The sequence below is a fragment of the Sus scrofa genome, chromosome 12, assembly GCF_000003025.6.
Source record: "Sus scrofa isolate TJ Tabasco breed Duroc chromosome 12, Sscrofa11.1, whole genome shotgun sequence".
NCBI lineage: Eukaryota > Metazoa > Chordata > Mammalia > Artiodactyla > Suidae > Sus > Sus scrofa.
In genome coordinates, this window is record NC_010454.4 from 36,595,611 (window position 1) to 36,622,881 (window position 27,271).

The 27,271-nt window shown below is 37.0% G+C and overlaps 1 protein-coding gene across 1 annotated transcript in view; it reads left to right on the forward strand.

Annotated features, from left to right (window-relative positions):
• The window catches only part of BRIP1 (BRCA1 interacting protein C-terminal helicase 1), a 141,710-nt gene that overhangs the window by 97,473 nt on the left and 16,966 nt on the right, over window positions 1-27,271 (forward strand). The window contains 2 exon segments of the mRNA XM_021067301.1: window positions 2,739-2,898; window positions 4,100-4,221. Of these exon segments, the coding sequence (XP_020922960.1) occupies window positions 2,739-2,898; window positions 4,100-4,221 (282 nt within the window).

Consider the following 27,271-nt stretch of genomic DNA (forward strand, 5'->3'; position numbering starts at 1 on the left):
GATACATCTGATTTCTTTTGATAAACATCTGCCTCGTGTATCTTTTTCCATATCTTCATTTTCAAGATTTCTTTGTGGTTTAATTTTAAGTGTCTCTATTGATAACCAAGATATAGCTGGTTTTCTTTTTTTCTCTCCCCACTTTCTCTCTTCCTTGCCTCCCTTTCTTTCAAACTATCTGAATGTCTCACTTTTAATGAATAAGTTAAATTTGTGTTTGTTTTGATTCTTTAGCATATTTGGATTTATTTTCTGGCATCTTGTTTTGTGCCTTCTTTTACCTCTTTCCTGCTTTTGTTAATCTATTGACTTGGTTTTTTTGTCCGTCTCCCCTTTGTGATTTAGAAGTTTCTGTATCCTATTTATCATTGTTTTAATAAAATATCTTTATTGTGATAAAATTTGCATACCGTACAGACCACTCATTTAAAGTGTATGATTCAATGGGTTTTTTTTTTTTTTTTTTTTTTTTTTTTGGTCTTTTTGCTATTTCTTGGGCCGCTTCCACGGCATATGGAGGTTCCCAGGCTAGGGGTCTAATTGGAGCTACAGCTGCTGACCTATGCCAGAGCCACAGCAATGCCAGATCTGAGCTGCATCTGCAATCTACACCACAGCTCATGGCAACACCAGATCCTTAACCCACTGAGCAAGGCCAGGGATTGAACCCAAAACCTCATGGTTCCTAGTCAGATTCATTTCCGCTGCACCACAACGGGAACGCCAATGGTTTATTTTAGATTCACAAAGTTTACTTATTTTAGTATATTTTCATCACTCTTAAAAGAAGCTCCAAACCCATTAATAATCCCGTCTTCCCCTAAACTTTCTCCCTTCCCCAGCCTCAGGCAGTCTCCAGTTTACCTTGGTCCCTATGCATTTGCCTATTCTGAAACTTTCATATAAGTGGAATTATACAATTTGTGGCCTTTTATGCCTGGGTTCTTTCACTTAGTATGTTGTTTTGAGAATTCATCCATGTTATAGCATGCATCAGTACTTCATTGTTATTGCCAAGTAATATTACATTTTATGAATATACCATATTTTACTTATCTGTTAATCAATTGGAAGACATTTGGGAGTTTCCATCATGGCTCAGCAGTTACCAAACCCAACTAGCATCCATGAGAACGCAGGTTCCATCCCTGGCCTTGCTCAGTGGGTTAAGGATCTGGCATTGCTGTGAGCTGTGGTGTAGGTCACAGATGGTTCCCGCATTGCTATGGCTCTGGCGTAGTCTGGCAGCTACAGCTCTGATTGGACCTCTAGCCTGGGAACTTCCATATGCTGCGGGTGCGGCCCTAAAAAGACAAAAGACAAAAAGAAAAAAGAAAAAAAAAAGATACTTGGATTTTTCTACTTTTTGAGTGTTATGAATAAGGCTGCTATGAACATTCATGTGTAAGTTTTTGTGTGGACATATGTTTTCCTTTCTCTTGGGTATTTAATTATGAGCATAATTTCTGCATCATATGGTAGCTCTGTGTTAACCTTTTGAAGAACTGTCAGATTTTTTTCAAAGCACCCTCACCATTTTATATTCTTAGCAGAGTTCATGAGAGTTCCAATTTCTCCATATTCTACACATTAAAAATAGATGCAAATGAAGAGCAAATTTTTGAACAAGAGCTCTCCTAGTCCCCATCAATATTTTGTTTCTTGTTGCCTCTGCTTTGCTTGGAGTTGCCTATAATAAAATACACCTCTGGACCTGGCTCTAAATGGTGTGGCACTTTGGAAAGGCTAGTAGGTGTCAGATTGCATGAAAGTTTTCTTGACAAAAATTAGTTTAGTAACTTATTAACTGTGTTTGGATAATTTAAAAAGCTTTTCCTTTTCAATTAAAGCAAGTTTGAATGATTTCTATATAGGGAAAAAATGTTGTCCAAATTTTAAACTTTACATTAACAATAAAGTTTTTCAGTTCTAATGCAAACCTTGAAAAAAGATTTGTTTTTGTGTTTCCCCTCTTTCTCCTTTTTGTTCTCTCCTATTCTCCAAAAATATAATCTTGTTTTTTTTGTTGTCTTTTTAGGGCAACACCCACGGCATATGGAGGTTCCCAGGCTAGGGATCAAATCGGAGCTCTAGCCACTGGCCTATGCTACAGCCACAGCAATGCCAGATACTAGCTGTGTCTGTGACCTACAGCATAGCTCATGGCAATGCCAGATCCTTAACCCACTGAGCAAGGCCAGGGATCGAACCTGAAATCTCATGGTTCCTAGTTGGATGCGTTTCCATTGTGCCAGGACTGGAACTCCCCCAAAAGATTAACTTTATGACTTTTTTTTTTCTTCTCTATGGAACACCCACATGCCAGCTTTTATACAACTGAAGATGTATACAAAGGAGATTAACCAGGTCTTCTTATCTATCAGAGGACAGGTTTTTCAAGAAAAACTTCTGCAACCTACCCTGCAGTTCACAGCAATGCCGATCTTTTAACCCACTGAGTGAGGCCAGGGATCGAATCTGTGTCTTCATGGATACTAGTCGGGTTCGTTACCACTGAGCCACAATGGGAACTCAAAAAGCTTTCTAAATCAGTTAATAAATTTACCCAGTAACAACTCTATGACACATAATTGTTTATATCATTTTATAGAGTAACACACAGAAAGGTTAGTACTCCTGCGATAGTCACATTGTAGTCACATTGTTTTTCAGCAAACCAGTGTAAGTTTGTTCAGCTGGACACACAAAAAGCCCACTTTTTCCTTTCCCCTTTTCAGTTATTAGAAAAGTTAAAAGAACGTTGGCTCTCTACCGGTTTATGGCATAATCTGGAGTTGGTGAAGACCGTCATTGTAGAACCACAGAAAGGAGAAAAAACGGATTTTGATGAATTACTGAAGGTGTACTATGATGCGATCAAGTACAAAGGAGAAAAAGGTAATTGGAAATTATTTGATGGTCAATGAAAAAAAGTTTTTTTACTGTAAAGTGGGAAGTTGGTGCTGTTATAATTTTATTTGTGTCATCTATTTTAAATGAATTGTATTTTAGAGAAAAATTATATTTTATAATCCTGAGTTAAAATAAGTTAAAGCAATTCTTTTATTTGGAGTTGTTCTCCCACAAACTTGAGGAGACCAATTCAGTTTTAAGAAATGGCATGCATTCAGGTATTATCCCATAGTCTTCCTAACACTGCCTAAAATATTTTGTTAAAGAAGGTAGGCAGAGGAGTTCCCATCGTGGCTCCATGTTAACGAACCCCACTAGTTTCCACGAGGATGTGGGGTCAACCCCAGGCTTCACTCAGTGGGTTAAGAATGCAGTGTTGCCATGAGCTGTGGTGTAGGTCGCAGATGCAGCTCCAATCTCGCGTTGCTGTGGCTGTGGCGTAGGCCGGGAGCTACAGCTCTGATTCAACCCCAGCCTGGGAACTTGCATATGCTACAGGTGTGGCCCTAAAAACAAAAACAAAAAAAAAGGTAGGTAGAGTATGCATTAATATCTTCCTTACTAGTCAAATGAGCCCTGCATTTTGATGCAAATAATGTACTTTGTGCTTATATTTTATTATATAAGGTAAATTTGAGTTTTCAAAATGTAACCAAAGGCTAAATTTCAAAGGTAAAGCAGGCCCATAAAAAGTTTGACAGGAGGAGCTAATCGTAATAATTTTAACATAATCGTCAATATCCTTGTATGTGAAGATTGCAGAGTATTCTGTGTGTGTGTATTTTAAATACTATCAATGTGATATTGATTCAATATGATAAATAGTAGAAATTAGATTTATTTAAATCACTGTGAGACCTGGTGGTAAAGGTAGTGATTAAATTTCAATTTTTAAAAGATAAAATAGTCGGTTCACAATTGCTTAGTTCACATGCACAATAACTGTATGTATACACAGTTTGTAAATTGGTTCTACCATGTTGCCCCTAAATGTAATTTTATTTCCCTTCAAATAAGAAGAGATTGAACTTTAAAAACTGTATCTTATAATAGTTTTTAATTTTGATTCTTTAAAATTTGGTGTTAAAAATTACTTAATAATCACATCTTTTCAAAATAACAAGAATAAGCAATTTCTGGGGATTTTGAGTGTGCTTTTAAAAATGTTTATTTTCTATTGCTTTAGACGGAGCCCTCCTGGTAGCAGTTTGTCGTGGTAAAGTGAGTGAGGGGCTAGATTTCTCAGATGATAATGCCCGTGCTGTCATAACAGTAGGAATCCCTTTTCCAAATGTGAAAGACCTACAGGTAGGCTATCAAAACCTGAATTTTTATTTATCACTGAAATTACTGATTTTGTGTAGTTAATTAAACATTTTCCTTGGATCCTCAGTCATTTTATTTTAATGCTTTGGTGACTTGGAATGAGTGAAAAAGGTGGAGTAGATACGGATTTATTTTATTTTTAACTTACACTGTCTTTGGCTCAATAACAGTGATTTTCAAAGTGTGATCCTGGGAACTTAATTAGAAATATGTATTTTCATCTTCCATCCAGACCAACTGAATCAGAAACCCTGGAGGTAGAGCCTAGCAATTTGTTTTATCAAACTCTCTGCCACATTAGAGAAGAGCCTCCCACCCCAGGGATTTCTGGGGGTGTTTCTCTATCTCTCTTCTGCCTCCAATGCTATGCCCTGACCTGCAGTTTTCAGTGATTTTAGCTGCTTCAGGCTCTGATATCTTCCACTTCAGCCCAGCAGGACCACCGTACTCTGCTTGGCTCTTGTCGGGAAATTATACCCAGGAAGAGAGCTGAGAGCCATGGAGTTCATCTAATCAATTTCCCTTACCTCTGAGATTACAGTCTTATGCTGCCTGGTATCTATTCCCTGAAAGCAGCTGCTTTATTTCTTTTGTCCAGTTTTATAGTTACTTGCAGTGGGAGGGATCGTACTAAACCAATTATTCTGCCGTAGCCAGAAGCAGGAGTTTTGTTTCATTATCACCAATTGTTTAATGATCATACTTGAAAAAATATTTGTAGCAATAATTTAAAGCCTGAGATGATGTTATCTTTATCAGGGAGAATTTTCTTTTACTTCCTACAGGCGTTTGAAGGTATTAGCAATCTGAGACCAGAACGTGAGGTTTTCTAGCCACTGAGCTGACTCCGTTGAATATAATCCATACCCCTCCCAGAACACAACCTGTTAGGGTCCCAGACCAAAAGCAAGAATTCTTTCCCTAGGCAGTTATCATCTTTCTTATTAATACTGTACTAAACACTGTGAATTATATTAACAATAATAAACAATATTTCTCTGGTTAACCACTACTCTTCCCTCACCTCTGAACCTCATCAAAATTTCTAAAAGTCCTGAAGGGGTATTTAATCCTTGCAGCCTCTAATAACTTTAGTGGCTTCTACTACCTTTCTTCAGCCATCAGTGCTACCACTGAGAGTGCCGCTGACCGTTCCCAAGGCTCCTATTCTAAGATGACTAATGCTGCCTCTGAGGACTCCTGATGAAACGGTTGGCATCCACTCAAGAGAACTCTCGTGTTCACCATCTACAGCATTAGTGCACATTCCACTGAATCGGTGCTGCTGATTGCATTGTCACTGGCAGTGGTACTGTCTGTTTTTGATGTCTTATCATGTTTATCTTGTCCCTGTATTATTGCACTAACACTGCTTTGTTAAAGTGGAGAGAATCTCTTTCCCACACTTTCTTTTTTTTCTTTTTTGTCTTCTCCAGGGCCGCACCTGCGGCATATGGAGGTTCCCAGGCTAGGGATCTAATCAGAGCTGTAGCCGCCAGCCTACACCACAGCCACAGCAACGTGGGATCCGAGCCATGTCTGCAACGTACACCAGAGCTCATGGCAACGCCAGATCCTTAACCCACTGAGCAAGGCCAGGGATCGAACCCGCAACCTCATGGTTCCTAGTCGGATTCATTAACCACTGCGCCATGACGGGAACTCCCACTTTCCCACACTTTCTATCACATGTTCTTCCTGTGTCTTTTTTTTTTTTTTCTTTCTATTTTTGTTGTTGTTGTTCTTCCCATGTCTTAAATATAGAATTTTCCCCCTAAAACTAGCTCGTTCAAATTTTGCTTGGATCTTTCTTTCTTGGACCTGTGTATGACTTCTTGAAAGACAGAAAAGGAGATAACTTTATGGCTAATAATTAGGTTGTACTAAGTATTACACTCATAAAGTTAGAATGACTGAAAGGATTCACGTCAAACTCTTAATAGTGATTAGATCAGAGAAGAGAGAGAAATGATATTGGGAGTAGTTATCAAAAGGGACTTTAGCTTTTTCTATAATGTTTGTTTTATTAAGAAACAAGCTTCAAAAAATATGATGAGAATACAGGTGTTCACTGTGTTATTCTTTGAAAAATCCTTAAATTGAATAAAGTATTACTTGTGCAGAAAAAAAATTGCATTATCTTAAAAATACATTCTCATAAAAAATTATCTTCTATTTTCTCTACCTTCACTCCCAACAACTATGATTCTGCACATTGTTATTGCACCAGTCTTGGGTTTCTTAATGCTTTCTTTCCTTAGGATAAATTCTTTCTTGGTAGCATCACACTCTGCCATACAGGGAGAGAAAAAAAAAAGATACCAGTGACCTGCTCTGACATTCCTTGTAATGGTCCTAGGTGTCATAATTCTGCTTATCTGAATTCCAGTGGCTCTCGCTGAATAATAAAGAAAAATAACAGTCTTCCATGAGGTCTGCATTGGGAGGAGGAGGGCGATTCTAAAGGAGATTCTCTAGTGGTTCCTGAAAGGAGGAAGGGGGTAGACCCAAGTGTAGTCCAAGTTCAGGATCAGGAGACAGATAAAGAGAAGTCTTTGCTGGAGTTCCCTTCATGGCTCAGCAGTTAACAAACCCAATTAGGATCCATGAGGATGAGGGTGTGATCTCTGGCCTCGCTCAGTGGGTTAAGGATCCGGCGTTGCCGTGAGCTGTGGTGTAGGTCGAAGACTTGGCTTGGATCCCGTATTGCTATGGCGGTGGTGTAGGCCAGTGGCTGCAGCTCCGATTCAACCCCTAGCCTGGGAACTTCCATATGCCGCAAGTGCGGCCCTAAAAAGTAAAAAAAAAAGAAAGAAAAACAAGTCTTTCCTGGAAACAACAGTTGTAAAGAAAGTGTGTTTCTTTTTCCATATGCCTGGATCAATTCTTCCTGTCTTAATAAACAACTTAAAATTAAGTAACTTAAAACAACAGTCATTTATCATGGGTCACACATCTACTAGGGTGGGGTAGACAATAGGTGATTTGACCTGGGCTCAGTCACCCTGCTGTGGTTTGACCAGCATAGGTTGAGCTCAACTGTGCAGCACTGCCCAACATGTATCTCATACTTTGTGGACAACAGACCAACCAAAACACGTCATAATTGCCATAGGTGGGCTTAACTGTGCAAGCTCTCTTCAAACACCTGCTTATGCTATATTTACAAACATATTTCCCAGAGCATGTCACATGCCCAAGCTCAAAGTCAGCAGCAGTGGGAAGGGAATGAGTATTTTCCACAATATATGACAAAGAACTTAGAATAAGGACTCCAAAAAGGAGTCTTGGCTTTTTTTTTTTTTTTTTCCCCATAATTAAGAGATATTTATAAACATTCATTCAAAAGACTGATGTTTATAAGCTTTAGAGTATAGGTATGCAATTTTTATAATAATTGAAACCCTTTATCTTTTGGAGATGACTAGAATATAGCAGTCAGTACCTAAAATATCTGAAATAACTCAAAGCACCATTATGGATTTCTTAAAATTCATAAATGATCAAACAGGTTATTGAAAATATTTGCACACATCTATAGTATTTAAAATAAATACAGAAGTTTGAAATTTTAATAAAGTCCATTTTTATTTTTGTTGTTGACTGTGCTTTGGGGTCATATTCAGGAAACCATTGCCAAATCTGAGTCCAACTTCCTTATATCTAAAACGAATCTCTTACAGACATTGTAATTGGATCATATTTTTAAATTCATTCTGCCAGTCTCTGCCTTTTAACTGGAGAGTCTAATTCATTTACATTTAAAATTACTATTGTGGAGTTCCTGTCATGGCTTAGCAGTAACGAACCCAACTGGTATCCATGAGGATGCGGGTTCGATCCCTGACCTTGCCCAGTGGGTTAAGGATTTGGCATTGCTGTGAACTGTGGTGTAGGTCGAAGATGTGGCTCGGATCCCCTGTTGCTGTAACTGTGGCTGTGGCGTAGGCCAGCAGTTGTAGCTCTGATATAACCCCTAACCTGGGAATTTCCATATGCCATGGATGCGGCCCTAAAAAGACATAAGTAAATAAGTAAATAAACAAATAAATAAATAAAATAACTACTGACAATGCAGTAGTCTACCACTTAACTACTTGTTTTCTGCATGTCTTATGTGCTTTTTGTTCCTCAGTTTCTTCATTATTTCCCTTTTTTGTGTTTTGTTGATTTTTGTTGCATACAATTTTGATTCTCTTCTTTCCCTCTGTGTATATTTTTTAGTTATTTAATTTGTGTTACCTTGGAGGTTAAAAGTAACATCTTAATCTCTGTCTCTCCCTTTTTATATTGTTGTTATCATAGATTACATCTTTATACATTGTGTATCCATTAACATAGTTTACAATTATTGTTTTATGCATTTGCCTTTTAAATCACATAGGAAAAAAAGAGTTACAAACCAAAAGTACAACAATGCTGGCTTTTTCTTTTCTTTCTTTTTTTGGCTGCAGCATGCAGCAGCTTGATGTGGAATCTCAGTTCCTTGACCAGGGACTGAACCCGGGCCGTAGCCATGAAAATGTTGGCTCCTAACCACTAGAACACTAGAGAACTCCCAAAGCTGGCTGTTATATATACCTGCATAGTTAGTTTTACTAGCTTTTTTTTTTTTTTTTTTTTTTTTTTTACTTTTTTTTTGGCCACACCCATGGCATATGGACCATCCTGGGCCAGGGATCAAATCTGAGCCATAGCTGCAACCTACACCACAGTTGTGATAACACCAGATCTTAACCTACTGCGCCAGGCTAGAGATCCAGCCAGTGGCTCAGCAGCAACCTGAGCCACTACAGAGACAATGCCAGATCCTTAACCCCCTGTGCCATAGCAAGAACTTCCTTTCATTGCTTCTTAAAGCACATACTTATACCACCTTCGTTATATTACACTTTGTGTTTAGAAATATGTTTTATAATCTGTTGGATGGTCTATTTGCAGATTAGGACAATTTCTTAAACATCTTTGTGTCTCTGCAATTAAATATTGCCTTGGAATATAGTTGGTGATCAATAAATTGGTTTAATTAAAGATTCGGGGGAGTTCCTGTCGTGGCGCAGTGGTTGACGAATCCGACTAGGAACCATGAGGTTGCGGGTTCGATCCCTGGCCTTGCTCAGTGGGTTGACGATCCGGCGTTGCCGTGAGCTGTGGTGTAGGTTGCAGACTCGGCTCAGATCCCATGTTGCTGTGGCTCTGGCGTGGGCCGGTGGCTACAGCTCCAATTAGACCCCTAGCCTGGGAACCTCCCATATGCCGCGAGAGCAGCCCAAGAAATGGCAAAAAGACAAAAAAAAAAAAAAAAAAAAAAAAAAAAAGATTAAATATATTTTTATTTAAGTGTAGTTTGTCTTAAATATGAATATATAATTATACTTATAATTAAGTATTAAATATATATTAAATATTAATTAAAATTAATCAAAACTAAAAGTTAAATATATTTGATACAATTTATCAAAAGAGTATTTGGCTTTTTTGTTTATTTTCTTTTTTTTTTTCCTTAGCGCTGCACCCACGGCATGTGGAGGTTCCCAGGCTAGGGGTCGAATTGGAGCTGTAGCCGCCAGCCCATGCCACAGCCACAGCAATGTGGCATCTGAACTGAGTCTGAGACCTATGCCACAGCTCACGGCAACGCCAGATCCTTAACCCATTGAGTGAGGCCAGGGATGGAACCTGCAACCTCATGGTTACTAGATGGATTCATTTCCGCTGCACCACAATAGGAACTCCGGCTTTTTTGTTTGTTTTACTTGCCCTTGTTATTTTAAAAAAACAAAAAAACCCCTACATTCCTAGATACTTTAAGGCATGATATTGCTTAATCATTGTTAGATGATAATGAATAGGACAGTAGTAAACATTAATATGACTTATAATAAGGCAGGTATAGTATGTTGTTACCATCATACATCATTAAGGGAGTTAAAGAAGGGAATGCTTAATTCCAATAGCATTTTACACTCTTATATAATACGTGATAGAACATGGTAAATGGAGAGGGTATCATATTAATTACACTGGCTGTCCTTCTTTATGTTTGTGTCCTATTGCTGTGTGACATACTGGCTTAAAACAACACACATTTCTTAGGTTTCCATGGGTCAGGAGTCTGGGCAGGGCTTAGTCAGATCCTCTCTTCAGGGTTCCACAAGGCTGCAGTCAGTGTGTTGGATGGGTTGAGGTTGCATCTGGATCTTTGAGTCTTCTTCCAAGCTTGTTCAGGATGTTGGCAGAATTCAGTTCCATGTAGTTCGGATTGATCCAGCAGCGGCTGCTCTCATCTTGTAGAGGCTACTCAAAACTCCTTGCTATGTGGCCTTCTCACAGGCCCTCTCACTGCGCGGCAGGTTACTTCTCTAAGGCCAGCAACATACTGTTTAGCTCTAGTCTCCTCAAATGGAGACTTGCCATATTCTGTTGGCTAAAAGCAAGTAATAAGTCACAGGTTCTGCTCACACTCAAAGTGAGAGGATTATATAAAGATAGGACTTTCCGGAGTCACTTCAGGGTGTGTCTGCCATATGCTTGTTTCCTACAAAATGAGGTGATTAACTAAATGATTTCCATAATAACTCTTCCAAACCTAAAACAATACTTCAAATTACTGTACCGTGAATTAGGACTTTATAGTTCCCTTTTACTGGCAAAATAAGTAAAAGTTATTTGTAAATGAGAACCTTACATATTCTATCTTATGGAAATGAAGCAATCTATTTCTGTATTATTTTCTCTATTGTTTCATTTGAATTCATCTGAATTCCTATTTCAAAGAGTTAAGGGCAGCGTCTGAGTTAGAAAAGTGATTTGCGTGGGAAAAAGAGGACAATGACATTAATTTTGTGAAACAAATTTTTTTCTTAGGTTTGAGACAGATTGTGGAAGTAAAAATTAAAATATAGTTTAAAATGCTAACTTAAGACTCTTGTAGTCTCAATGCAAAATTTGGCTTTTAGAGAAGCAGGAAAATGTAAGTTAGAGCCAAAAATATGACTTCTTTGGCTGTGACCAGGATTTCCTCTTCCCACCTTGGGGACTAGAAAGTAGAGGTAGGAAAATTTCATTTTGGAGCCAAGTGTGACTTGTTTAGTTCAAGTCATAATTTATTGCACATACCTCAGGGACCTGGAAATAAAGAAACCCACTATGAAATGTTGATAATGGGCCACTCTGAAGGGCAAGCATTAAGCTAACTTTCCCGGTGAGGGTTTTTTTTTCACTTCCACCTTTCCCAGATGCTTCTGATCATTCTATAAGGACATACTTAATCGTGGAATAGCTAAAAAAAAAACTTTCTGTGCACTAAAGCGCAGTATTTGAGGGGCAGGAGAGTGAACCAAGGCCTTTATATGATTGGTGGAAAAGTAACTAAAAGAAAAGTTGTTTTCTTATGCCATTAAGTCACAGTATAACACCACTGCCCTTTTAGTGGGTATCTGAAGCAAATCCTTTGGCCAATTAGTATGATATAAAAACTTAAAACAACCTTCAACTTTATAATTCAGGCATCCACATCTCAAATTGGTGGTACGGTTATAATTTGTGAGACATTATAAGGTACAGTATTTAGATTTTAAAATACCATTTTATTTGTATTCCTTAGCATAGTTTAGTAGTATATAAAAATATTCCCTCTTCATGGGTATTGTGCCTTTTCCTCTGAGGAAAAATTCATAAAACCATGATATGTGCCTAAAAATTTTTATACTTTAAATATGCTCAAGTTGGTATTGTAGATTTTTATAATAGGTTTAATAAAACTTGATGGTAATATTCAATATCAGAAGAGCTCTTACAATGATTAAAGATTAAACTAATTTATTAATAAATTTTATGTTAGAATATTATTTTTCTTTAGTAATATAGTATATTGAGTGACCAAATTTTTTTTTTTTTTTTGTCTTTTTGTCTTTGTGCCATTTCTTGGGCCACTCTCGCGGCATATGGAGGTTCCCAGGCTAGGGGTCGAATCGGAGCTGTAGCCGCCGGCCTGCGCCAGAGCCACAGCAACATGGGATCTGAGCCACGTCTGCGACCTACACCACAGCTCACTGAAATGCTGGATCCTTAACCCACTGAGCAAGGACAGGGATCGAATCCACAACCTCATTGTTCCTAGTCGGATTCACTAACCACTGCGCCACGACGGGAACTCCGTGAGTGACCAAATTGTATTTCATTAAAATTCACATAGTGATCTAAATACTTATCTTGGAATCGGCATATAATAATCATTATGAATTCCTTTTTTCATTTAGGAAAATTCTTTTAGCTCTGAAGGTACTGGACTGTTTATATTATTTTTAAATCAGTTTTGAAAAATTACATTAATGATTAAAAAATACAGGCCTCTATTTTAATTTTGTTAAATTGGTTATTGATTTTGTAGCAAACACACATTAATTTATAGACTTCCATGCTTCCTTGACATTCTTTAAACCTCAGGAAAAGGGCTATTATCCATTGTTTGCCTCAAAGGGTAACAGCATTGATAAAATTGAGTGCACATTAAACCAGTGCTTTCAAGTGTCAAAATAATACTAGATGATGAGTATTCACATTCTTAAATCTGGCATTTCTTTTTAAGTGGATTGATGTTATTCTTTCATTATTCTTGTCACCTTGGCAGCAGTGGGAATATTCACGGGTAGATAAATGAAGGCAGAATGCAAGGCATGTGTTATCAAGACAAACCTGATTTCAGAAACAAGAACCTTTCCTAATATTTTGAGTAGATTCATACATACCCTTTGAATCACCTTTTTCACTGTGTTAATGATCTTGAGTGTTTTAGCGTTCATTCTTCCATTCACAAACTTTTACTAAGAGCCTACTTTATACTAAATGTAGTAAGCGCAGAAATGAAAAAGGTACTGTCTCTAAGAATGTCTATCATTTCAGTAAAGGACCCGAACGTGTAACTGGATGTTTTGGTTGGATAGGATCTGGGTGTTCCGATGCGTAGGGGAGGTGCAGTTGAGCAACACCTCGCACCTTCCATCGCGATTTCCATTTACTTTGACTGATTTGCCTAAAATAGAGAAGCCAGAGAAAGATGATTTGAATCTTGTCTATGTTGAAATTCAAACAGAGGCCAGATTACAAAACTCTTCAAATTGTTAAAAGACTATTCATTTTTTGAATATCTGGTTAGAGTACCAATACTTTATAGCCTAGTGGCGCGGTGATACACTGCACACATTTTAGCCCCTTGTCTCCTGGCGCTTACAGTCTAAAGAGGAATGTTGAGATTAAAATAACAAAGAAACAGTTGATTACAGTTGTGACGAAGGCAGTAAGAAAAAGATCACAGAAACTATGAGAGTGTTTAACAGGATCCTGACCTAGTTTTGGGGGGTAAAGAAAGACTTCCTGAGGAAGTGATATTTAAGCTGACACAGGAAGAACGCTAGGATTTATACAGGTGAGCAGAATGGACAAGAGTATTTTCAGCAGATAGAAGAGCATATGCTAAAGCCCTAAGATGTGAAAGATGATAGCTCTTCTTAGGAATTGAAAGCAGCTGAGATAGGAGGTGAGTTGAGGAGAATGGCACGTGAGTAGAGGCTTTGAGATTGTGTCAGGGAGCCAAATCATTTAGGGTCTATGTGCCATTTTAAGGATTTGAGACTTTATTTTAAGCTCTGGGAAATGAGATCCAGGAATAGAGCCTGAGGTCAGAATGTAGTGGAATTCTGAATGTAGTGTAGCATCTGATACAGAAACCCACCTGGATCTAGCCCTGATAATAATATGTGGTTACCCAGGGGAAGTGGCTGTGTATATAAACTTAAAGGGCTGTAATACTAAATTCTAACATTTAGGAGTCCAGCATTGCTGTTGGAATTGTTGGAACTATTTAGGCCAAATCACAGATTTGCAAGAAAAACCTGTCACCTATGTCAAGAATAAGTTTATCCTCATTACTTAAACCTTTTTTTCCCCCTCAGAAAACTTTTTTTCCCCCCAGCTTTTTTTAGAAAGCTAGCTTGGCCAAAAGTATTATTAAAGCAGGTTCTAAGTAGATCTTGAAATTCAAAAATTAAAATCTATTTTAAATCTAAGTATGCTATCTAAATTTACAATTTATAATTTGTGAAAAATGAGATAACCAAGCCCTTTGTTCTCATCTCTCCTGAAAAATAAAGACACAAAATAAATGGATGACTTGCTGAGGTATTTTTAAATATTTAGAAAGTATTTTCTGGAGTTCCCGTCGTGGCTCAGCAGAAACAAATCTGACTAGTAGACGCAGGTTTGATCCTTGGCCTCGCTTAGTGGGTTAAGGATCCGGCGTTGCCATGAGCTGTGGTGTAGGTTGCAGAGGCGGCTCGGATCTGGTGTTGCTGTGGCTGTGGCGTAGGCCGGCAGCTGTAGCTCCCATTAGACCCCTAGCCAGGGAACCTCTGTATGCCGTGGGTGTGCCCCCCCCCCCAAAAAAAGGTATTTCCCATATTTCTTAAAGGAATACTTTGGCTTTAGGGGAGGAAACATTTCAAATCACAAAATTTTAAATTGTCTGACTGATGACCTTTTCTTTCCAATACTCATATAATTGTATTTTCTTAGAAAAAAAGCCATGTCTGAATATAGCTGCAAGTTAACCCTTTGGATAATTAATAAAACTTTTGTTGTTGGTGGTTTTTTTATTTTTATTTTTTAAAAAAATTCTGAAGTTTTTTTTCTGTGTTCGTCTTGTTTTTTGGTCAGAACAAGAACGTTTTAACCTTTATATTTAGCTTTTGCTGTCATAGTAGGCTGAAGGCTTTAAAAGTAAATTTACCCCCCTGAGGACTTGTAGGGTTGATGGACATTTAACTTCTGTTGGCAAAGAGCATAATCATCAGCCCTACCTCAGGGGAAGTGGTGGAATTGTTTATTAACGTCTCTGAAAATAATTTTAATGTTTTTTCTTCAGAGTAGAATTTTGGTTGTGGATTGTAATCATTTTACTTAGATTCCCTTAAGCGTAGAGGGTGCAGATATGTCCATGGGCTTCAGGTGACTGTGTCACTCCCCCCCCCCAATTATAAAGCCTTAAGGTCACAGATAACATAATCTGTAGAGACATCACTGTTCAATATTTACAACATCAGTCTTTCCTGTTTTTCACTGAGACTGAGCTTTGATACCTTGGGAATGAGTTGAGTTTATGCTTTCTAACTGTGGGGCATTAGCCAGGGTGTATAATATGCTACGTAGTAAGTCATAGTGTAATTTCCTGTCACATTAAAATTGCCAGATTTATTCTTTAAAACTACTTACGGCAAGGTTTCTGAAGCTTGGAACTAGTGATATTTTAGGCAGAATAATTCTTCGTTGTGAGTGATGTCCTGTGTGTGTTGTAGAAAGTTTAGCCGCATCTCTGGACTTAACTGTGGATGCCAGTAGCAAGGTCTTCTCCCCGCCAATGATGACAACCAAAAATGTCTTCAGATATTGCCAATATCTTCTGGTAGGCAAAAATCACTCTCAGTTGAGCACCACTGCTTTATGTAGTAAAAGTACAAATGTATGTCATGACTTAAAATGAACCATCTCCATTTATTTTTTAATTATTTTTATCAAGTTTTAAAAAATCCAATAAAGCTTTTACTAAGTGCCTGATTTGGGAGTTCTCCTGTGGTGCGATGGGTTAAGGATCCAGTGTTGTCACTGCAGCAGCTTGGGATGCTGCTAATGATGCCTGTTCAGTCCCAGGCCCAGGAACTTCCACATGCTGTGGGTGTGGCCAAAAAAAGGGGCAGGAAATGAATGACAAGTGCATATGCGAAGCTAATAAATGCATTTATTAAAAGAAAGAACCTGATTTATACTAAAATTGTAGATGGTTTTTTATATTAACAGTCTCTTGGCTTTTACCCCTCTCTCAGCCCCTGCTTCTGAGGAGCAGTGACTTCACTTCTTTCTCCTTTTTTTAAGGCCGTACCCACGGCATGTGGAGGTGCCCAGGCTAGGAGTGACATTAGATTTGTAGCTGCCGGCCTACCCCACAGCCACAGCAATGCCAGATTGTAACCCTCACCACAGCTCATGGCAATGCCAGATCCTTAACCCACTGAGCAAGGCCAGGGATTGAACCTGCATCTTCATGGATGCTAGTCAAATTCGTTTCCACTGAGCCACGATGGGAACTCCTCTTCCTGTTTGTTTTTAAACGTCAGTATTTAATCATGTGAAACCTGAGTCTGAGCCTCCTCTCACTGAGATTAGCTTTTACTTCCTATGCCTGCCATTGGACCTAAATTTTTGTGCAGTCCTTCCAGGGCCTCAGTGCTTAGTTTTGCATCTTCTAGCACCCACAAGCATCTCCCATGAAAGATCTTCTTATATTCTAGAGTTGCGTAGGAGTAGTTACAGGTCTCTGTCACTTGCAGAATGCAGTACTATTCATTCGTCTTATTTGTATAACTGATTCACCTTGTTGTACACCTGAAACTAATACAACATTGTTAGTCAACTATTCTCCAATAAAATTAAATTTTAAAAAACCCTCTAAGTGTTGGTGGATTTCTTGAAGAGCCTAGGGTTCCATTTAGTCTCACTGCTTTCTTATGTAAGACAGTATTTCATTTTGTTGGTTGTTATTGCTAGAAGGATTTATTCATAGAATATGGCTCTCATATGACATTAACAAGGGAAGTGCTAGACTGTAAGATATACTTAAAAATAATATTTAGACTAATAGAGGATTGATCGTACTTCCATTCTGTAGATTATACCACTAACATGTTTTATACAGTTCTGCTCAAATACAGAAGTTCTCTTTGTGCTCAGCAGGTTAAGAACCCGACAAGTATCCATGACAATGTGGGTTTGATCCCTGGCTCCCGCTCAGTGGGTTAAGGAACCAGCATTGCATGAGCCGTGTAGGTCACAGATGCAGCTCGGATCCTGTGTTGCTGTGCCTGTGGCATAGGCTGGCAGCTACAGCTCTGAGTCAACCTGTGGCCTGGAAATTTACATATGCCACAGGTACAAGGCACCCCCCCCAAAAGAAATCAAATATATGCAAAGTGATCAGAAAATAGTTTAAAGAATTTTAAAGAGTGCTAATGTTAGTTATAATTTCTCAGAAAATTTAAGATCAATTTGCAGAAAAAGGTATGTTTCAAAGCTGAACACTACACTATATGTGTCCTACCAATATACATATTTTCACTGATATTTGATGAAAAAGTAGCCAGTCCATAAGTCCGTAAGTCAACTAAAGTAACATGTCCATATATGTTTTTTCAGGTTTATCTGGACAACATTTTGGTATGGATACCCCAACTATTGCCACAAAGCCTGTTCCTCTTTTAAAATTTTTATTTTAGCCTTTTACAGAATAAGCATATATTATTTCTCAAATATCTTGAAGTATTAACTGCTTAATAGAAAAATGCTAATTTCTGCTTTTTTTCCTAGGTTCTTATGTTACATTCATAATTTTAAAAAACCATTAAGGTCTAATGCTCCATACTTACAGATATTTTTGCATTATTATTATCTAAAGCATTTATTCTGTCTTTTGTCTTTTTGTTGTTGTTGCTATTTCTTGGGCCGCTCCCGCGGCATATGGAGGTTCCAAGGCTAGGGGTTGAATCGGAGCTGTAGCCACCGGCCTACGCCAGAGCCACAGCAACGCGGGATCCGAGCCGCGTCTGCAACCTACACCACAGCTCACGGCAACGCCGGATCGTTAACCCACTAGGTAAGGGCAGGGACCGAACCCGCAACCTCATGGTTCCTAGTCGGATTCGTTAACCACTGCGCCACGACGGGAACTCCTAAAGCATTTATTCTGGATTGCTTAAGTGTTACAGAGTTACCAACACACTATTCTGGGCTAGTAGCTAAATTATTATAACTAGTTGAGTTTGAGTATGCTGAGATCAAGAGATGCCTGATTTGAGGGGAATGTATTTTGTTCTTTCTCTTTTATTTGAGATTTTTAAACTATTTATTTCAACACTGACAAGTTGCGACACAAAGGTTAATATAGATTTCTCTGCAAAATGTGTCTTATCGAAAGCATCCTTAATGCATATGTGTGATAAATTGCATTATTGTTACTATGTCTGTTACTGTGTCTTGATTCTTACTTCATGGTAAATTATTGTGGTCAATTCCCAGTGTAGTATAACAAGGAAAGTAAGTAACAATTGAAAAAAGCATTTTGTGTGTGTGTGTGTGTGTGTGTGTGTGTGTGTGTGTGTGTGTGTGTGTGTATGTTTAAGTCTAAAAGGGAGCCTGGCTTCCTAACTCTTGGCAGAAACCCATTTTCCCCTATTTAAAAAAAAAAAAAAGTATATATATATGTGTATATATATATATTTGGTTAACTTGGTGTTTCAGAAATCTTGAAAATATGCCAGATGAAACAAAACAGCTATATTCCTTTTATCTAGCTGAATTATTTCACGTATGAGAACTTATGCTGAGTTTAGAACTCTAATCATTGGAATTTATATTGTGATACTCTGATAAAAGTGTTTACATTGTGATAATATGGAGCAATAAATGTCTCTAATGCACAGTCTCTGTCCTCTAGATTTGGTTTGCTCTAAATGTTTACATTTTAGGTCCTTTACCTTGGCTAAAGATAAAACTATTCTTCTTGAGTGTTTGCTAGACAAATGAAGTTTATTTTTCTGAAGCAAAGTTTTCTTAATATTTTTAATTAGTAAGTATAGCTGATTATTTGTTCTTAGTCTTATTTCCAGGCTTGAACTTTTGTTGCGAAGCTTACACACAGGGAAAAAGTACATTCTGCCTACGTCGACTGCTTTTTAGGAAGGCATTTATTACTGAAATCATAATACATATTTATACAAATTGGGATAAATTCTACTATCTTTCATATGAGGCAGTAGTAAAGTGAAGAGAGATATTTATAGCTCTAGCTCATGTTTATCACACCATTTACTTCTTCAGAAGCTACTTGGAAAACTTGTAAAAGCCTACTTTTGTACAGAGCTATTTAAGGCCAGAGCTATTGGGTTTGACTAAGTTGAAAAAATAATCTAATGTTCAAATATCTCCAGTAAAACTGAGTCATTGGAGGACTTAAGGAACTTACTGTTTGATCTCAAGTATATTGTAATGGTAAAATCAGAATCCAAATTCATGTAACTTCTGCTTGAATGCTGTATGGGTATTTTTACCTAATTCCCTAAGTCACACCTCAGTCTTCATTATTTGTCTTTTAGGATCTCATTTCTACTTGTATCAGGTTAGCTTATGATGCGGAGATATTTTCAGTTGTCTAGAAACTACCATCTTAAGGGTGTTTTCCATTTTGTGTGAATGTTGAGTTCCAGTTATGAAAAAAAAAATGTTTTGTAAATCAGTGCAACATCTAAACCAATGGATTTGCAAACACAAGCTGCTACAGGAGTTAAACAGATTATTTAAATGAGTGAACCAGTTGAGAGTTGGCAAATAGTTCAGATTATTTTAAGCTACAGTAAGGGCCACACAAAAACGACTTTAGGCCTTCAGCTTGCAACCGGTGGTAAAAGAGTTTGCCTTCTCTCTGCTGTTCACACACCTCTCCAAAATTACACATACACTAATTTATTGGGATGGGGAGCAAGTGGTTTAAACTCCTTCCAGAGTGCACAATTAAATATAGCTTTCTATTTTGGGAAAGCCTTATAAAATGTATTTGAAAAGTAATGTTAACTGGGCTAAAAGATCATCTTTCCAAACCACACTTGAGCTCACTTTATGGTGTTTACTTTCTGTCAAAACTTAGAAAAAACATTCACAGTTAACTTCCATAATATAAAATGTCTGTCTCATTAGGCATTAAAGAAGCATTGGTCAACAGGTATAATGCTGTTAGACTGTATAGCTAATGTGAATGTGAACATGACCTCCCAAATAGATCAAAGACTAATCTCTTTGACAGTTACAAGATGGCAGAGCTTGCCATGGGCCCTTTGCTGCTGCACATTGAAACTATTTGTTTGGAAAGCATGCCTGAGGGATGAGAATGTGTTTATAGGGATGAGCAGGTAAAAGTAAAAGGTTGTCTTTTGACATTTCAACTAATCCCTTCCAGCCTTTGGTTTACTTAACATTTAGGCTATTTGCTGGCAGGAGAAACTGGCTTTTTCACATATGCTTTATGTCATTTTAAATTGGGCATTGATTTTCGTGCCTGATAATTCCTAAGTGTACAATGAAATAGATTCTGATGTCATTAAAATGAGGTGTACTGGCTTTCTACCTTTTCCAAGCCCTTCTTTTTGCTTTCTCTAATTAAATGTGTTCTTCCATAGACAATTTTTAAATTACTTTTTAAAAGTCTTCTTTATATTATTAAAAATATTTCAGAGTTAACCTTTATATATATTTACTTTCAGAAGTTTTTCTTGTTTTTTCCTTACTTTTTACTTAGTTATCTTAGATAACCTAGATAAAATATTGACAGTATTTTAAGGGCCATTTGGACTGTAAAAAATACTTGAAATTTACAAAAGTTGAAATAATGTCATATGTAAAAGTTAATTCATTTTAATGAAAAATAAAAGAGCAAGGAGTGATAGTTTTATTTATTTAATCTGATATTTGCTCTATTATCTCTAAATATGTCATTTATAACTAGTATTTCCTGAAGCAACTGTTGTCATAGGCAAGGTGATCATTATAAAGCATTTGTCTTAACATTGTCTAGGAAAATTTGAAAATCCTTAAGCCATTATGTCTGACAGAAGATAAACTCAGGGCTGGGATATACTGTTAAAATAGAGAAATGTTAAGCTACATCTGGAGAGATGGGGTAGGAAATGTTTATTTTCCTAGTCGGATAGAATTTTTTTAAAGTATTTATTATTCTAATAGAATCTAAATAGTATGACATACTTTATTGCTGAGTTGTCAGAAATTATTTTTTTAAAATATTATCTAGGGAGTTCCTGCTGTTAAGGGGTTAAAGATCCGACAGTGTCTCTGGGAGGTGTGGGTTTGATCCCCCACCTGGCACAGTGAGTTAAGGATCTGGCATTGCCACAGCTGTGGTGTAGGTTGCAGCTGTAGCTTGGATTCAATCCCTGGCCTGGGAATGTCCATAAGCTACGAGTGCAGCCAAAAAAAAAAAGAAAAAAATTTTTAAATAAAATATTATCTAATATTTCTAATTGTGCCATATTACTATTTATACTACTTTAAAAAGCATATTCTATGACACTTAAAGGAAAGTTTACTTCCTTTATATTCTAGTTATAAAGTTTTAATTTAGAAATTGTACAGATTCTTTTGAAAAGATATAAAATGTGTTATTTACCAATTTGAAAGCTATTTTACTTGTCAGAAGTGTACTTATATATTTATATTTGTCAAAGGTTAATAGTATTATAGACTATCTTGAAGCGATTTTGTTTTCTTTTGAATAGTTTCATAACCTCTTAAAACTCTAAATTTTTTTTTTTTTTTTTTTTTTTTTTTTTGTCCTTTTAGGGCCATACCTGCGGCATATGGAGGTTCCCATGCTAGGGGTTGAGACACAGCTGTAGCCACCGGCCTACACCACAGCCACAGCAATGCCAGATCTGAGCCGTGTCTGCAATCTACACTGCAGCTCACGGCAACACCGGATCCTTAACCCACTGAGCAAGACCAGGGATCAAACCTGCATCCTCATGAATACTAGTCAGATTTGTTTCCGCTGAGCCATGAGGGAACCCCTAAATTGTTAATTTATCTTGAAAATCCAAAATTTTTTCAAGAAAATAACTTTGTATCTTTGATTTGGCTTGCACTCAAAAATATACCATTTAATATATACTTGCCCAGGAATACTAGATAAGGGATCTTTGAAAGCTGACTAACTGAAGGGAGCAATTCCTGCTGCTTCACATTGGATTAACTACTTGCTAGGAGTTATAGTCAGTTTTTGAACTCCCAATATTAGCAGTCTGTTACAGGTAGATAAATTATTATCATTAAATTTGAGAGCCATTTTTTATTTTATTTTAATTAGATTTTATTACTCATTCCATTTTCAAATAGGAAAAGTAAGCCACAATCGAATTGACTTACCCAAGATCACTCAGAGATGCTGTATTGTGTCCTCACCCTGGAGTTTTCACTCTTATGAGAGCAAGCTCTGGAGATAGACTAGATTTCTTTAACAAGTACCATATCTGCTTGGTCACTCAGTGCTCTAACTCCACAGTGTGTTACAAACTAGACCTCTTTTCCATTCCCTTTGCCTTTCCAAGGTAAGGCCCTCCTTACTCTTGCACCAAATTCATAGCCTAAACTCCTCTTACTTCTGTACACTTTAATCAATATTAATATTTTAAGACTTTTATTTATTTGATGTCTATTTGTACTCATATTCTTTTCTGTTCTTGCTGGGCAGAAAATATTGTAAGCTCATCTTTATTATTCCTAGTGCGTATCACAAATGCCTTGCCCACAGCCAACGCTATAAATAAATATTGAATGGAATTCAGTATTGTTTTAAAGTTACCAAAAATTTCTTCTTTCTTATATCAGTTTTTCTATTGTAAATGTGATATTTTTAATGTTTCTACAACATTCTTTTTTACTTAGGTTTTTTTTTTAAGTTTTATTGAGGCATAATTGACTCTGAAGCATTCTTGAGAACAGCTTAATTCCCTTTTTTTTAATAAAAAAGTAAAATCATAATACATAATTTCCTTTCACTCAAAACTTGCATTTTACTATTTACAGGAGAAAGCTCATTAACTTATATATTTGAAAAGGTCAGGCTGATTTGTGTATACCACATGATCTGACCTCGTATAAAAGTAGTTCACTTTTACGATGATGTAATTTTAAAGATTTTTCTGAAGACCAGATGAAGGCTGAGTATGTGCTACCCTTTGGTATGATACTTCTTTTAATAGGAATGTAGTTTTATGTCCTGTAATTAATTGAGTCTCTTTGCAAAGGGATATGATTATAATATCAAATCCAAGGACTAGATAGCAGAATTTATTATGATTTCTTTTCCAGAAAAGATGCAGAAATTTAACAGTCTCTGTGTTTTATTACCTAGAGAGAAAATGAATATAGAGAAAATGAATGTAGATTCAGTCACTGAGGAAAGTGGGAAATTCTTGATTTCCTTTAATAGTGGAGCCTGTGAAGCACTAAATATTGTATCAAATGCATTAGTCCTATTTCAGCTCTGAATTTTAAATTTGTTTAGATCATCACTGACTGCTTTCATAACAGGGCTGTGGTTTTTTTACACCAATGTGTTTGGTGTATATGAAGTTATTTGGTTTAATTGATCTGTCTTAAGATTTACTAAGTAATCCCTGGTCCATGAACTTCCACATGCTGTGGGTGCGGCTGGGAGAAAAAAAAAAAAAAAAAAAAAAAAGATTTACTGACTTGTTCTTCTGCCTTCCCAATACGCTATTAAATCCATCCAATGAATTTTTTCAGTTATTATATTTTTCAGGTGTAATATTTCCATTTAGATCTTTTTTATATTTCCAGTTCTCTGCCGAGACACTCTAAAGTTCAGTCATTAAACCGTGTATTTTTAAGTTCTTTACAACTGCTACTTTAAAGACTTTGCTGCTAATTCCAATAGCTGAGTCCTTTCTGTATTGCTTTCTATTGACTTCCTGTTTTTTCCTTGATTATGGATCATTTTTCTAGTAATTTCTATTGTATTATGGGCATTGTGAATGGTACATAATAGAGATTCTGAATTATATTATGATTCCTTGAAGAATATTGATTTTTGTTTTTATAGACAGTTCAATTAATGGCCGATCATCTTGTACTTGTATGGGCACGATTTGACAATCTCCTCTTTTGGGGGGATATCTGGGAAAAGCTCAAAGTACATAGTTTTTAAACTCTTTCTCCCCTGTGGTTCTTGTCAAGGTTTGGTTTAAGACTTTGCTGGGCTGGTTTACAATGGGCATTGTTCTAAATTATGGTCCCTATTCTTAACATGACACCTGGCCATTTGTATGTGTCTGTATGTATGTTTAACTTGATTCTTTTATTTAGCGTATATATCTTGGCTCAGTTTCTATGTTAACACATAAAAATGCTTCTTTTTATATAATAACCCAACATTTATTTCAGTATAAATAGAACATATTTAATTGATCCACTTGATGTACATTTAGGTTCTTATTTTTCTAGAATATAAAGATGCAATGAAATCCTTGTACATATTATCTATCTGTACTTGTGGGAAGATATAAACACATTTGGTAAATATTTATCAGTACCCTGCAAATCAAAACAATGGAAATGTTAAATTTGCATATTTTGGTTTATTGGTAAAATTGAGGATCTTTTCATGCGGATTACCAACCACCTTATCATTCATCTTTGATGATTTGCTTCCTCACAGATTATTCACTTTTAGTAGTCAGATTTCATTATTAATTGTATATGAGCTCATTTTATATTGGATGACGAAACTTTTCCCCCAGTTTTTCATTTGTCTTTCCGTGTTATTTGTTTATGGTGTTTTGAGGCCATGAAAGATTTCTGATTGGAAAATAAGAGGTCCATCTTTCCAAAACCAGGATCAGGGCTAGCAGATAGTTTACCACAGCAGCATACGGTCCTCTTTTTTTTTTTAACCAGTTTTTTGGTGGTATAATTGACAAATAAAAATGGTATATTTTTAAGGTGTAGAATGGGGTGACTTAATATAGTTATACATTATAAAATTACTATGATTAGGTTAATTAACACATCTATCACTTCATATAGTTACCATTTTTCAGGGTGTGATGGAACACCTAAGGTCTTAGCAGATTTCAAGTCTATGTATTACGTTACTATTGAGTGTAGTCACCATGCTATACATTTACATCCCAGAACTTATTCATTTAGTATCTGAAAGTAGCTGATAGTTTATACTCTTCAACCAATATCTGTCCATTTCCTTCACCTGCTCCCCTCCTCCACCCCACTGCCAACTACCATTCTACTCTCAGGTTCAATGTGTTGAACTTTTTTAGATGCTATGTGTAAGTGAGGTCTTAGCTGTATTTCTCTGTGTCTGCCTTACTTTACTTAGTGTAACCTCCTCTACATTCATCCATGTTGTTGCAAATGGAAGAATTTCCTTTTTTGTGGCTGAATAATATTCCACTATGTGTGTGTGGGGGTGTATAAATCTTTTTTTTTTAACCTTTTCTTTTCTTTTTTTTTTTTTCTTAGGGCCACACCCACAGCATATGGAAGTTCCCAGGCTAGGGGTTTAATCAGAGCTACAGCTGCTGGCATACACCACAGTCACAGCAAGGCAGGATCTGAGCCATGTCTGTGATCTACACCACAGCTCAAAGCAATGCTGGATCCCCAACCCACTGAGCAAGGCCAGGGATCGAACCACATCCTCATGGATATTAGATTTGTTTCTGCTGCACCACAATGTGAACTCCTACATTTTCTTTATCCAGTCATTAATCAGTGGACACATAGGTTGTTTCCATATCTTGCCTATGTGAAGAATGTTGAAATGACCATAGGAGTGCACATATCTCTTCAAGACAATGATTTTATTTCTTTTACATATATACCCAGCAGTTATATTACTGGATTATGTGGTAGGTCTATTTTTATTTTTTTTGAGGAATCTTCATACAGTTTTCCATAATGGCTGTACCAATTCACATTCCCACCAACAGTGTATAATGGTTCCCTTTAGTCCACATGCTTGCCAACACTTGGTGTCTCTTGTTTTTTTGGTAATAGCCATGCTAATAGATACTACACATTATCTTATTGCGGTTTTGATTTTCATTTCCCTCATGATTAGTGATGTTAAACACCTTTTTTTTTTTTTTTTTTTTTTTGTCTTTTTGCCTTTTCTAGGGCCACTCCCACAGCATATGGAGGTTCCCAGGCTAGGGGTCTAATTGGAGCTGCAGATGCCGGCCTACACCAGAACCACAACAATGTGGGATCCAAGCTGAGTCTGAGACCACAGCTCACGGCAACACTGGATCCTTCACCCCACTGAGCAAGGGCAGGGATCAAACCATCAACCTTATGGTTCCTAGTCGGATTCATTAACCACTGTGCCACGACGGGAACTCCATTAAACACCTTTTTAAATATCCATTCACCATTTCTACGTCATCTTTGTAAAAATGTCTATTCAGGACTTCTTTTCAAATTAAAACAAATTTTTTTTGCTCTTTTTTTGGTTGGTTACATGAATTCCTTATATATTTTGGATATAAACCTCTTATCAGATGTATGGTTTACAAATATTTTCTGCTGTTTTTAAGTTGCCTTTTAATTTTGAGATTGTTTTATTTGATTACATCAAACTAAAACGCTGCATTTTAGTTTGATGTAATCCCACTTATTTATTTGTGCTTTTGTTACCTCTGCTTTTGGTTTCATATCCAAAAAAAAAAAAAAAAATCATTGCTGAGGCCGAGGAGGTTTTTCCTGTTTTATTCTAGGAGTTTTATGGTCTCAGATCAGACATTTAATTCATTTTGAGTTGATTTTTATATAGGGTGTAAGATAAGGATCCAGTTTCATTCTCTGGCATGTGAACATCCAGTTTTCCCAACACCGTTCCTAAAGAGACTATCCTTTCCCCATTGTCTATTTTTTTTCTTTTTTCGTCTTTTCTAGGGCCGCACCCACGGCATATGGAGGTTCCCAGGCTAGGGGTCTAATCTGAGCTGTAGCCGCCGGCCTACGCCAGAGCCACAGCAACGCAGGATCCACCTTCATCTACAACCTACACCACAGCTCACAGCAACGCTGGATCCTTAACCCACTGAGTGAGGCCAGGGGTCGAACCCTCAACCTCATGGTTTATAATCAGATTTGTTAACCACTGAGCCACGATGGGAACTCCCCCATTGTCTATTCTTGATGCCCTTGTCCAAAGATTAGCCAACCAAATAGGCTTGGGTTTATTTCTGAATTCTCTATTATAGTCCCTTATCCTAAGTTTCTGATTTTATGCCAGTACTCTACTGTTTAGATTACAAAACTAAAGTTCTGTTATAGTTTGAAATTAGGAAGTGTGTTGCCTCCAGCTTTGTTCTTAACATTG